Genomic DNA, 14,767 nt, shown 5'->3' with positions numbered 1-14,767 from the left:
TCTTGCGAGCGGAGTTTGTCCAATGTTGCGCGCACCATTCTCATCCAGGTAGACTGGCTAAACAGACTTCCTAGTGCTTGTTGCCGCATAATATTACTCTTGTCTCTCCCTCTCGCCGGTCCGTAGCTCTCCTCGAGCCGACAGTTCGTTTAGCTCGTCCAAGTGAAAGCCGTGCAATCTCCAGCTCTTAACCCTTTTCAGAATTAAACAATCAGTTTGCTCGAATTTTGCTCGAAATTAATCAATGGGAAATTTCCTTTTCGACGATACAAATTGACGAATGTCGCGCTGAAATGTTAAACAAATCCTTGGGACTTCTCCCAACACTGGGAAATAAAACGAAGATCCTCGAAGACGAGTTAATAAAATTTCAACTGTATCCGTGTCAGAGCCATATCCGTTTCAACCGTGTTCGTTTCAGTCTGTTACAGGTGGAAAGCGTGGCGTCGTCGACGTCGAGGTGAAATCCCAGGTGAAAGAAGGAGAGGAGAGGACTCTTCTTCTCGTTCTTCTTTCGTCGTGCGCCCGACGTCTCGCCAAACTTTGTCGCCCCGGCGAACGTAATGCACCGCCCAAGACTGGCAAGTAGCACGAGCTGGTAAGTAGTACGAGCGACACGTAGTCAGACGGGCCGTAGTGTGCCGCTCCATTGCCGCGTACGACGCGGCCGTTTATTCGTCGTCGCGACGACAGCCAGGGAGAAATCGCGCGCGACAAGTTTCGGAGTTTCCAGCAGGCTGCGCCGCATCTTCCGCGAGAGACAATGCCACGAGACCACGTCTCGCGCTTCTAGCAACTCCCGTATTCCCTGTCGAGAAAGAGAGGCACGCATTCGTTACGCGGCGAACGCCTCGCGCCACATTTATCGCGCGTTCCCTATCGCCCTGAACCCACCTCGCTAACGATATGTATTCCTACCGCGTGTCCCATTTTTTTTCCAAGCCTTCGTCGCTGCTTCCACGCGTGTTCCCCACATTTCTTACGACCTCGTAAAATTTTACCACTCGAGGGGAGGAGAGATGTTAGCTGTACGTAGCCTCTACGAGGTAGGAACACTGGGAGAAGTTTTAGGAGAGGTTCTGGCGTACGTTGTTTTGTAAGTGCAACGTTTAGTTGTCGGATCGAGGAACTGGAAATTCTAAATTTCCAGCGTTCTACATACGAAAATCGAACGATAGATCTTGCAATTTGACGATTGTTAGAATTCGGATCGTTCAACGTTTCGCGATGTGAGATTGGACAGTTTGAATTGCAATTGCAAGTTTTGTTAACTGTTAAAATAAACACATGTATTGCGTGAATTGTTTCTACACGGTTGTTTCGCGTTAATAATTACTTTCTCTCTGCTTTTATTGCAGCATAACCGAATGCATTGTATTATCACGTATTGTGTAGTGTTTTAATATGTATTATATTTACTATGTAGTATTTTAACAGTTAACGAAACTTGAAAATTTCAAGTGGCCGTAATTTAATTGATAATGACATTTTCATGTGCGAACGATATGAAGAATTGAACGATAACTCTCTTGATCGTTGAATTAGGATCATCCAGAATTCAACGCGACGTCCCGATGTGAGATTGGAGAGTTTGAATTACAACTGCAAGTTTTATAAACTGTTAAAATAAACATGCATTGCGCAAATTGTTTCTACACAGTTGTTAATAATTTCGGTTTCCCTCTTTGTTTTTATTGCAGCACTTCCCAATATAACCCGAGTGCATCGTTTTATCACACATATATATGTATATATATACGTACTATGCATGTACATTATTTTAATAGTCAACGAAACTTACAATTAAATGAAACGTGGAAATCTATTGCGCGAGAGTGATAGCAAGGTCGCAAATGCAATTGTTATTATTATTTGAAACAGATGAAAGAAAAACTGGAAAATCTCTTCCACGTCCTGTTGGAATTAATTAATTCGGTAAGAACTAGATCGCGATCTATACCCGCGACACAACGCCTCGGCTCGACGCCTACCGAGGGAAACAATACCCTGAAAGGCAACACGGCGCCAGGGGGATGGCTATCGTCGTCGTCCGTAGCATCCGCGAACCTTCCTTCCTTCCTTCCTTCCTTCCTTCCTTCCTCGTAATTGTTTCTATTTCGACGTATTTCGTTCGTCCCTTCCGCCCTCCCCTCCCTAATTGCCTCTCGTTCCTTGTCTCTTCACCTTCGAGAGCATTAAACGGACTTAGGTCCTTCCTCCGGGTCTTTCTCCGTTTCGCCCCGTTGTCGTTATCCGTCCTATCGGCATTTAACCAACAGTCATTATGTAACTGTGTGCGTCTCACTCTCTCTCTCTCTCTCTCTCCTCTCTCGTCGCTCAGAGACCTTCTCCGCGATCGATGCGCCGCGAAGAAGCCAACATCAGCATCAAAAGCCGAAGCTGCAAACGATTCTTTGAAAGCATCGTTTTCTTTCCGGCGTAACGGGATAAATTGCTCGGTGCAGCTGTCTTAGTTTTTTACAATTTCACGGGTACACGGCCACGCTGACGCCTCCGTGTATTTCGCGCCTGTGCAAAAGAAACTGTACACTACTCTCGCGCCCTTTTTTTCTCGCTGGCCTCGCCCCTCGTTCACCCTCCGCGCGGCCCGCGAGGGTGCTTGACCGGTGGAGGATTTCTCTTCTCCGGAACTTAGGCACGAAAACCTTGACGTTAGCGCGATTCGCGTGCAATCGTACGTACGTACTGTGTGTCACTTTTGTTCAACCCTCGACGAACCGGGATCTCGTGGGAAACTTGACGAAGTTGACGGAACGCGACCCGCAGATTGCTACAGAAGGTGCTTCGAGTAACTTTGAGAATTTTACTCGAGTGGCTTTGACCTAAAATTATATTAGGTATCGTAGCATCGACACGGTAGCAGTTGTAACTGTACCGGCACAGGCAGTGACTTTTAATCTTTTGCAATTTTTACTTGGGAATTTTGCAGCCAGCCGTGCGGTCGTTTTACAGTGAGTAACGATTCCGGCGGTAAAATTCTAATCTTGTGAAATATCCCGCGGAATATTCCACGCGGGATATTTCACGCAGCGGATATCCCCGCGTAGCCTCTAAATTCTGTATTTTCAGGCGGAATCAAATCCTTTCTCTCCCGGATTTTTCCCGAAACTTCTCCCCGGCGGTGTCTCCTCTCTGGATACCGGCGGCGATTATTCGCTTCTGCCTCTTTCGAAATTCTAACGCGCTTTCAATTCGCCATCTCGTTGGCTAGTTTCGACGAGTCACCTCAACGATGTAAACACTCTTTTCCACGAATCGCTTGACCAACATATATTTTTTTTCCTCTCTAATTGCAAAATTGGCCAAGTTTCGCTTCAGTTTCGCTGAAAAATATTCCATCTGGAGCGTAATTCGTATCAAATGTTTTCTCTCTCCAACTTGAAACGTTGATCATGAACAATTTCTCTCACGAATATCATAATTTACCTGAAAGCGAAGCGTTCAACACGATCGTGCAAAATTTCCTTTTCTCTTCGACAGAAATTAACCAAATTTCCCTGGCTTATCAAGCCAATAAATGAAACGCGAAACGAAGAAGAGGCACGATGACTGGATTTCAAAGGAGAACGGATATATCGCGATCGAAGGAAGAGGAGTGTGCGCGGTGTGCGCGGAAGTGGGCCAGTAGAGGCAGGTGATAAAGCAAGGATTAAGCACCTGATGCGATAATGCTCGCACAGCCTGGCGGTTGGGGGTGGGTGAGGGAAGCTTGCGGTTCACCGCCACCGTGGGGCTGCGAGCTCGTATGACGGACAAAGGGCGACAATTACAACCCTGCCAGCCACGTCAGGGTTTCATATAGCACTGAACTGCTGATGGCGGGTCAGCTGCCCGTTTTCGTGTACACGCGCGTACACACGCGCGGCTCGTAAATCTAGGAACGATGGAACGTTGTCCGTGATTCTCGCGGAATTTCCCTGTCATTCTACCTCCGACCGTCGGAAGTGGCCGCTGCGGGACGACACGAGGCAGATCGGAATCGAAATCGAGACGAAAGCTCCGACTCGGATGGTGGAAAAGGAAATCGTTTGGTCGGAAAGACGACGGAAGAAACGCTCCAACGGCGATGGGATTTTCAGACACTTTGGAATTTCCGTACAATCGCGATTCAACGCATGTCCTTAGTGATACGAATTTTTTTTAAGTATTGCAGCTGATTGTACCTGCAACTGAAATTTGTAAATCACAAGGAAATTTATTTCGTATTCCAGTAGTTGGAGTTTTTAAATTTTTCTACGCCCACGACAAAAGATTCGAACGCTAAGGCTCGAGCTTTGACGAATTTTATTTAGAATTGGAATTGCAAATTGCAAGAAAGTTTATTTCGCCCGCTATGCGGTTTGGGGTTTCGAATTTTTGATTTCGCACAGCGAAAAATTCGAGTCATTTCGAACACTGATAAGAGAAAACTCGAGTTTTTACGGACCTTATAAATCTTTAAAGTCCCGTAGGGCAATTCTGATCGCAGAGAACGTAACTTGAAAAAAAAAAGAGAACTATTTTATTTTAGATTGAAATGACACACTTTGAAGTGAACGAGGTAGAACTCTCTGCAGCATTCTCGTTACCTACACACGCTCAAAAGTGCTAGGAGACATTCCGTTTCAAACAATCGTCGTAATTGATCCACAGAAACGAATGAAATTCCAAATTGCACATGTGTATTTCACAACGTGCGATAAAATTTCGCAAATTTCACGTTTGAAGCAATTCTTCCAATCTCGAGACACGTTTTTTTTTTTCCCCCTCCCAATCAAATCGACACTTTTCGAGCAGCAATGTAAATCTTCGTTTCGTGAGCGGAAATTGTTAACGTACGATCGTGCGCACGATTCCAGATTCCAAGTGATTCGAAGTGTCTCGGATCTGATCGCCACTGGCGACAAGTTTCTCAGCCCTGAGGGCTGGGATTCTTTTATTCCTGTGGCGGAAGTCGGCCAGGCACGCTGCGCGTTCTCGGCCGCCGTGACTTCTGCTCGGTTGCTGGTTAGCTGCTCGATTGCGGTAACAGATTGTGGTAATGTTTATAAGCCTAGAGTTACTCGAAAGAGCGAACCGCCGAGCACCGCCGAGTTAGACTGCAATAACATTTACCACAAACTTTTACTACAGCTCGAATGTGTTTCTGGCTTTCTCTCTCTCTCTCTCTCTCTCTCTCTCTCTCCCGGCACCGCACTATGTTTTAACAATTGCCGTTGCAGTCGCAATGGCACGCTTTACTACCACGGAGGTGTAACTTGATACAATAACGCGGGGCGTTCCGCGTCGTTTAGCCGGAAACAGCCGACTCGCGCCAGCCACCGGTATGCGTATTACCATCCGCGCCCGCCCGCGAGATCGATGGAATTATGCATTGGTACAAGCGATCGGCTGTCGTCGTCGTCGTCGACTTTTCAATTCGATTTCTATCGGTGTCGCGATATTGCCAATTGTTCCCAGAAGTGAACGCGGACGAAGGATCAGGCAAGGGTCAAACGTTTGCAACGCGCGTCTTCTTGTAACTTTACGGCCTTCTTGTAACAGTACCGCGTTTCGAGTTGTCCCAAGATCGAACAGAGAGAAGATTCTCGAGCAAGTAATCGTTCGCATTCGTCGAAACATTTCCCATTGACGAAAGTAACAAACCTATAAGTATTAGCTATAAGATGGTGGCTTGGTACAAACGTTCCTTTACAAGCGAGAGACGGTTCGCACCCTTTCCGGCGAGGAATTACTCGCTCGAATTCCGTGGGAATTGATCTGGTATCGCGGTGGAAATTACAGCACGAGCCGCGAGCTGAGTTACAAGTATCGCAAACGCGAGTGCTTTGGCCCGTTTTTTCGTCCCGGTCCGTACCGATTGCGCAAGGCTGCACTTCTCCTCGAGTCGGAGCATAAATAGCCACCGGCGAAAAAACGTCTACCAAATGTTGCGAGGTATTATGAAAAGTCATAAACTAACGTTTCGCCGTGTACCGCTGACGGTGGCCTTCTGCCTCGAGGTCTAGCTTCCCCTTCGCCGATCGATAACTGTTCGCGAACCGTTTCGGACGTTTATGCACGTCGTGGCCGCGGTATCTTTACGCGATACGTTAGCCGTAAAGGCCACGCGGTGAACCTGATGCTCCTCATCTTCCGTGCAGGATCGATTATCGTTCCGCTCCAGACGTCCTGACCGAGTTTTAACGTGCTCCCTCTCTCTCTCTCGTAGTAGACACTTTACGTACAGTGAGGAGCGTAACTATGCCACTAGCGAAAAAATTGTTGCAAAAGAGAAACTTGCAGGAGAAGGAAATTGCAAGAATTCGAAAACGTTGGAAGATTTGTTTCAACATTCCGCAGTGTAATTCTAGCGTTCGATGACTGGCGATGTTGGATAAAATGGCTCGGGGGGAGGATCTAAGAAAGGAAGTTTCAAGGGATTGCTGTGAAAGGGATTTTTCTATGTTCTGTTTAGAGACGATCGGACATGTGGGAAATTACTCTACTTTTCGATTGCACGCCTACGAATTTCTATTTGCAGAGTATCTTGTCAAGAACCAACGTGCTGTACTTTTCGATCAATTCATGGCGGAAAATCCCGCGTTTCGATACCTTTTCGATCGAGAATAGAAACCTTCCACAAACTTCCACCCGGATGTGGACTCTCCACTCAGATTCATTTAATTCCAAGAAATTGAAACCGATGTGTCGTTTCATTCAATCTGATATATCGAAAATATATATACAGGTGTCCGAAAAAGTTGAGACCAAACTTGGACTACGTGTTACTGAGGTCAAACAGATGAAAAAATTTCATATAAACTCATGTCCGAAAATGCTTTATTGAAAAGACATAAGCGTTCAAAAATTTATGGACAAAATTCTTCTTGCAATTCTTTGTACAGAATCGTATACGTGTTGCAAATTCTCAGTAAGATTATTGCAGAATGATGTAGGAATTTTGACAAAAGATGGTTGTTTATTTAAAATAAGAAAACTCGTTTAATGATGATTATAAAGTGACGTTTTACACTATTTTCTCTTAATTGCTACGTTTACGCTCAATTTTCGCTCTCTCTGTCTTCTCGCTTTCACATACACACATACACACAAACCTTAACATCTTAAATGCTAGGCCTGTGAAAGGCTAGCCATAAACATTCTCAAGTCCCAAGCCTAACTTTCTCTACAGTACGCCACTTGGGACATCTGGTTGTCAATTGTTGGGCACTGGAGAAAGTTTTGGGCCCTTTCTCAGAATTTGTCCATCCCACAATAATCTTCACGATATGTCTGCACGATGTCTTATTGGAAACACGCTATCAAATGATTTCAACATGATGGTGCCCCGCCACATTTTGGACAATTCCTTCAACGTTGGATCAGTTGGACTCCTAGGTCACCAGATACTTTGGCAATGTATTCAAAATGCATTTACTATTATTTCCAATGGAATATTCGAAAGAGTTCGCTAATTCGACGAATGGAAGCCAGCATTCTTGCAGAAGGAGGAGTTTTCGAACATTTCTTATAACTGTCACGATAAATTATGAATATTTTTAAAAGCTTGTATCTTTTCAATAAAGCATTCTCGGACATAAATTTATTTTCAGTGACACGTAGTCCAAGTTTGAGTCGAATGTCTCAAACTTTAGTTGTCAAGTCTGTAACTCGACAACGACGAGAGCCAAAAGAGATGAAAGGATTTTGTTGCGCGGTCCTTTTTCGGAATTGTCGCGCGAGTCAGGAATAAATACGGAAGAAAAACGAAACGCGGATAGAAAAGAATGATTTTCACGGCGACAATCGGAGGCGGGTCATCGAAAATGTCGCGGGTTGTGCAAGGCAGTGTATCGTGAAGTCCCGTTGCGCGTGCAAAACGGGGCGCCTCTATTTTTTCGCCGATTCAATGGAGATTCCCGGCGCAAGGCCGGGTGTTACGCACCATCGGAGTTATGACGACAACGAGCGAAAACTGAAACTACGGGCGTTGATGCACGGCAGGTGTTGGCGTGCGGGCGATCGATCGATCGATCGGTCGATCGCTCGATCGATCGTCGGCCGGAAATCCAACCGGCGCGGCCCAACAAAACGCGTCTCCCGTTCCCTTTGTTCGCAAACGTTCCACCGCTCCCGTCCCGTTTTTGTATCGACGATCGACGCTCGAATAACGAAGCTGTCCGCGTTTTTAAAGGCGTCAGAATACCGTGTTTCTTCTGTATTTTTATTAATGAGACCGCGCGACAGAAAGAAAGAGAGAGAGAGAGATCGATTCGTATTCGCGGAATAAACAGACACACTCCGTTCGCCTCCGTAAAGACAAAATTGTCGCGGAGACGTGTTCTGTGAAGCAGCGTGACGTTTATTAGGAAAGTTTTACGCTTTCGCGTGTGAAACGTTTCGAAATTTCATTAACATTGGCGAATGTTATGACACGACTGTCACGAAAGTCTGGAAACTTACCTGAGAACGCGCATATGCGTGTGTGTTCATATTGTTAGCGCAAAACTGTTCGATACTCTGAACCTCGGTTTACTCGTATCTTCGTTGGACATTCTATTGAATGTTTCCGGTTAGGGAAGTCAAATCTGTTTCGCAAGTCTGTTACGTTCGTCTTTATCGATGCTTTAATTTGCCTTTAGTTTCTACATGACCTACAGCAGAGCAGTTGAATTGGCTTTTAAATGACTTTTAAATGTGATTGGCTAGATCGTACGTTGTTCTAATAAAGCGTTGTTCTAATAAAGGCTCGCGGGGTGAGAAACAGTTCAATTTTAAAAAAGAAACGGTTTAATTCTCGTCGGATTCGGTACAATTCTCGGTAAGATGTGGCTTGTAACTTTCAACTTGTACAGTTTCCACGCCTAATTGTTAATAAATGTGATTCCACGAGATATTCGCGAAGTTCATTCGTAACGTAATTTTCCATTTTCAAGTTCCGTTGGACACAGTCCAGTGTTGCAATAATAAACTCATCGCAGAACATCTAGTCCCAATCATCCTTGTAACGACACGTATACAGTCTCGCGAAAGTATTCGAAAACTCGTTACAGAAGAACTTTTGTCTGAGAAAATTGAAGTTTCCTGTGGTTTGATCAACGAGACACGACTCGGTCGGTGAAATTTGAATCCGATTGAAAATGAAAGATTCGATACAAAAAGAAAAAGAAAAAAAAAAGGAAACAGAAGAAATTTTTGCTTTCGAGCACTTTCGAGCGAGAAACAGTTACGTGCCGTGAGAAAACATTGAAGCGATACTCACTGGTTTCCGGAATTCTCGTATCGTGAGCGACTAGAAGCTGGGCCGCGAGTGAGGCCCGATGACCGGAAGTACTCTCCGCAACGCACTCGTATCTGCCGCTGTCCTCCGGTTTCGCGGACGATATCACCACTTTCGATCTCCGCCTGCGAACAGACAACAACAATGTGTAACGTTTCATTAGACAGCTCCTCCAAGACAGCTTCTCTAGCTGTGCAAACGCCAAGTTTATCATCGCGCTGGTTTGCTCTCGCGATATTCAAACGCGGGGGGGAAACGCGGCCAGATAGCCGGGTTAGTTCGTTTATTATCTTTCTCCTGGTAGGATGCGGTGAGTCTCGGAGGCGACGTGCGCACCTTCCCCGAGTAGTCGAGTTCCCCGGTCGAGGCAGAAGATTCCTGGGAAAGTTACGGGGCAAACAGGAAGTTTTGCCTGCGCCTGTGGATCCCGGACAACCCCCTGCCTGCCAGCGAGAGCTTCCGTTGGGTTTAGAGCTCGAGGTTCTTCTCGAAATCTCCGGACTTCTCTCTATCCCCGGCGAGGGAAAACTCGTTTTTCCGTATGAAGAAGCCGAAACTTCTACTAGCGAGAAGCTTTCGAACTTGCCCTCGAGACGCCCGGCAAATTTAATAACTTTTCGAACGCTGCCGTATTACCGGAATTCCCCCCCTCCCCGTAAACGCAAATACATCGATGACGATCGATGCGGGCCGCGGATCTGTTCCCGAAAAATCCGTCGGATGAAAAGAATTCATTATTTTCAAATCTTTCTCGCTGGGCGTACATATAATTAAACTAAAGCAGAGTGCATACTAGAATTCTCTGTTCTCTGTTCGTAAATATGTCGTCAAGTGTTAAATGTTGTAAATATATTTTATTACAAATATGTTTACGTTATATGTTAAATATATTTTACATATATTATATTTAAATTATATTTTAAATATATTATAATAATTATATTTTATATAATAATAATTATTATACTAATGATATTAAAAAACTATATTATTCATAAATATATATAATTATATAATAATAATTATATTTTAAATATATAATTTAAATATAATATATATTTTACATGATATTTAAAATATCATATATTTTACATATGTTAATATATTATATTTTAAATATATTTATATATATTTTATTTATTGTATATATATTTGTTATATATATTTATATAAAATATATTTATATATATTTTTAAATATATTTTAAATATATTTTAAATATATTAAAAAGCTGTAAGTGTATCTGTCGAACACGTCAGTACCTTAGTCATTCAGACTTGTCAAGCTTTCTGAATTTACTAAAAGGCTTATCAGGCTTATTGCGCAATAAACACAGTGCAAATCCACCGAGTTATTCGTTTCCTGCAATAGTAAGTGGTCCTTTGAACCCTAAGGGATCATGAATACCCTCAACAGAAAGCATTAAATCTTTCGCTGTACTCTTTGCACACGTTCGATGTACGAGACGAAAGAGAATTTATAACTGACATCTACTGACGTCTAATGAGCGAAAGGTCCATTGTTACTCCACAAAAGTTTACCGTTCGGATAACTACGCGGCAAGATCTGAATCAACTGTATCATTCATCCCGATGAAACAGCGAGAGATTTTAATTTCTAACGCGGCGATGTAGAACTCGGTTGATGAAAGGAGCAAGCGAAAGAGTTAGCAGCCTTGAAGAGTTAATATTTGACTTTAATGTACCTTTGGAAGAATAAGAGTTGCTCGGTCAACATTGACTTGTTAAAATTTAGAATATACAACAATGGAAAAGTTGGAGAACACGTGGCAGGTTCTTTCAGCCTTCCGTCGATCTGTTTTGAAAAACAGAAACTTCGATTACCGTCAGTTTTCTCGCTTCGTTTTATTTCGTTTTCTTCCCGTAAATTTCTTTTTATTTTCAGTTTCGCGTAGATTTTTTTTTATCCTGGCGATGGTACGACGTGGGAACGAGGCGACAAAATATCCATTTTTTTTTTTTTTTTTTCGGCAAATAATTGACGGGAACGACACGCGCCGCGGCCATAATCCACAATAATGTGGCATACAGGACGCTGTCACCGCGAATTGGTTTTCAAGCTTGGCCGACGCCGCGATTTTGAAACGACGCGATAGGATAAAACGGATAGCGCCACTTTCGACTAATTCCCCAACATTTCAGCCGGAGCGATGATTAACGAAACGCGCGCGCCGCGCAGATCGCGATCCGATCGAACGCAATTTCCGTGCCCGTTGCGCCATGAATACCCCGCGGTATAATCCCTTAATTGCCGCGAGATCGATGTTTTCTCTAGCCTGTCGACGCTGTTATTAATTTCGCCCTGGTGGCCGTCTGACGTTCCCGAAGCGAAAGCTCGGTCCAGGCTTGTAATCCGTTGGCGCTAAATTTCCACCCGGTTTCTTTCACTGTCGCTCGACAATCTCATTTTCGATACACTCGGCTTATACCTTTGACTCGCGGTTAATTAAATAAATCGTCGACGACGAAATCATTCGATCGATCAGATCTTTGGACATCACGCAGTTTTAATTGCGAAAAGCTCTACTATATACTTCAAATGTTCATTTCGAAATATTTATAAATTTTCTTTTATTTTGAGATGTTCGAGGTCTTTCGAAGAAAAAAGAGAAAGAAAAAAATGAATATTCTATGATTTAAATTCTAATTCTTGCGATTGCAAATTTCATTTTTTTAGTTTCTTCGAAAATGGACTCGCTGTCGAGATAAAACGGGCAACTATTATTGCGCGATTGGTGATTCATTGCTTCTAAATATCGAATATCGAGTCGCTTGAAAGCCCTGCTTTCCCTCGGAGATTCGGCCGGGATCTCGCGGTAACCCGGGGGAGTTTTAATTCGGCGGAGGCGGATCGAAACGCGACGAAAGAATTGAGAGATCGCCGGAAACGGACCGATGAAGGAGGGTTGTACGGGGGTAATTGCCCTCTCAGGCGGATGGTAAAACAGGCCGGGAGAGAGTTAAAGATAATGAAAGCGAAGAGCAGCAGCGGCGAACACAATTTGCGCGGCCCCTTGGATTAACCTCGACTTCTTCCCTTTACTCTTCCACTGCTGCCTTTACGCTGTCTTTTATACGCGATGCCTCCTCGTGTCCACTTTGTGCTCCTTCGGGAACACAAGCTCGTACGCGATCCCAATGCCAGAGAATGAATATAAGATCGTCCTTTGACGATGGTTGAATTTGTCAAGCAAAACTCGTTTCCGCTCCTACTGCCGCGGAGGATCTCGCATTGCCGAATTGTTTTGTCGCGACTTTGGTGCTAACACTAACTATCGACGATTAAAATTTAATATTTGTGGCAAAAAAAAAAAATTGACACGCAAGGTACGAGAGAAAGTTAATGGTACGATAAAGTACACGAGCTTCTATTAATATATTTTGTTAAAAATCACTCAAATGTCTAAAAATTCACTATTACAGATATAAAAAGTATATGTATACATTATACAAAAATTATAAATTAGTCATTTTTATCACTTTGGTAGTTCCAGTGTTAAACTCTTGCGAAGAAGCGATCTTTTAAAAATTAATATCGGATATTATTATTTTATCTATTTGAGATTTATTTTTCGATTTAAATTATGCGATTTAATTATTAACACTGGAATTACTAAAGTTAAATTGAATTTTTTAGCAAAGAAATTAAAGTATAAGGTGCAAGAAAAAGTTAATAATATAATAAAGAACCTGAGCTTTCATTAATATATTTTGTTAAAAATATATTAGTATAAATATATAAAATTTCTATAGAAAATTATATATATATAAATTTGTCATTTCGATCACTTTGGTAATTCTAGTGTTAAACTAATGCGAAGAAGCGATCTTTTTTAAATTGGATATTATTACTCAGCCTTCTATCATTGCTTCATATTTGAGACTCATTTTCCGATTTGAATTATGCCATTAACATTAAAATTACCGACAACTAAAGTAGAATATTTATAAAATTAATACAAATAATACAATACGATAAGGGATCTTCTGTCAATATATTTCATTAAACATCACTCGAATGATTTAAAAATACACTCTCACAAATATATAAAGTTTCCATAGGAAATTGCAAATTGGTCCATTTTGACCATTTTGGTAGATCTAGTATTAAACGATTGTTGACAGTTGATGAATAGAGATCGCTTCCGAATTCATGTGTTCAAAACATTAAGAAATTTTCAAGATCCGTGTTCTTAACGCGTATCTCTCAGCTCTTCTTCGAGCAATCTCGAGCACGAATTTTTAGTTTACGGCAATACGGGCATTGTCCGCGCCAGACGAGCCAGTTAAAGACAGTTTCATATCCCGGGTAATATCAATTTCGAGTGCAAGTATTTTTATCCCCTCCCATTGGCCCGCCTTGGCACTGTCCCGGAAAAATTCCTGATCGCCAACCGGCGAGTAATTAAAAGCAGAAAGGCGCGGCCGGGGCCAGCGAGAGACGACGCAGACTCCTCGCGAAAGGCCATCACCTCGCGGAAACTTTTCGAAAGGAATTTCCGCAGACGGCGTTTGGTCTCCAGACGTAGCAGACGTGGCAGACGTGGCACGGCGCTCGTCTGGGGATCCGCCTGGGCTGGGTCGTTAGAAAATTTCTGGCGGATCGATTTCCTCTTTGGAACGCGTCAAAGGGGTTTCGCGTAAAGGGGGTAAGGGCTGTGTGACGGAGGCCAGGGAGGAGGATCGGCGGGCTAACCGGCCGCAAAAACGTAACGAGATGAAAGGAGAGCGCGAAAGACGGGGCCGGAGTCATGAACGAGGTGGAATACATAAATAGAAATCTCGGTTTATCCCTCTCCATCGGGCCGTGCCTCCAGCTCTCTTTCTTTCCCTCCGTCTGACCCTTTCTCCTCCGCGTATCTCCCTTACCTCGCTCCTTCTTCGGCCAGCTTTCTCTCTCTCTCTCTCTCTCTCTCTCTCTCTCTCGCGAGGTGGCATATATACGCGCCTACTAACCGGAGAGTGGCGGTAGTCTAGACGGAGTGTCGATTTTTGCCGCGGCACCAAATTAGAAACCCTTCCCTGCTGGATCCATCGCGCGCCTCTCCGTCTGCTCCTCTCGCGCCACCAGCCTCCGCGTCACTTTCTTTTTCTCTCTCTCTCTCTCGTTCGCCGTGCTCGTTGCTCTCTTTCCCTCTTTCTCCCTCTTTTTGGATCCTACCGCCTCTCTCCTCTTTATAGCCAACACGTTTCTCCCGTTTCTCGGTGTATCTCTCCGTGTCTCGCGAGCGCGCGCATGTGAAATCGCTTAAAGGGGATGAACAGACTCGACGAGCGCCCGCTTGACCCTTGACTCGCGCCCGTATATCATAGAAGGAAGTTTCGATCGGTTGATTGAGAAAAATTGGAATCTGCTTGGTTCCATCTCCGTTTCTCCTCTATCAAAGAAACTGATGAAACCCTCGCATCTTTTATCATCTACACCACACAGTACGCGTTCGTGCGTATTGAAATATTTGGTACAAACGTTTGTTTGAAAACTCGC

At 43.8% G+C, this 14,767-nt stretch overlaps 1 protein-coding gene across 1 annotated transcript in view; it reads right to left on the bottom strand.

Moving 5' to 3' along the window:
- LOC122528211 overlaps positions 1–14,767 on the bottom strand; it is a 360,579-nt gene that overhangs the window by 100,838 nt on the left and 244,974 nt on the right. Inside the window, exon 3 of the mRNA XM_043653107.1 lies at positions 9,245–9,387. Within this exon, the coding sequence (XP_043509042.1) occupies positions 9,245–9,387 (143 nt within the window). The remainder of the gene's footprint in view (positions 1–9,244; positions 9,388–14,767) is intronic.

Source organism: Frieseomelitta varia, unplaced genomic scaffold (genome assembly GCF_011392965.1).
Source record: "Frieseomelitta varia isolate USP_RPSP 00005682 unplaced genomic scaffold, Fvar_1.2 scaffold_247, whole genome shotgun sequence".
Classification (NCBI taxonomy): Eukaryota; Metazoa; Arthropoda; class Insecta; order Hymenoptera; family Apidae; genus Frieseomelitta; species Frieseomelitta varia.
Note: the sequence above shows the minus strand (reverse complement) of the source record. Positions and strands in the feature narration are given on the sequence as shown.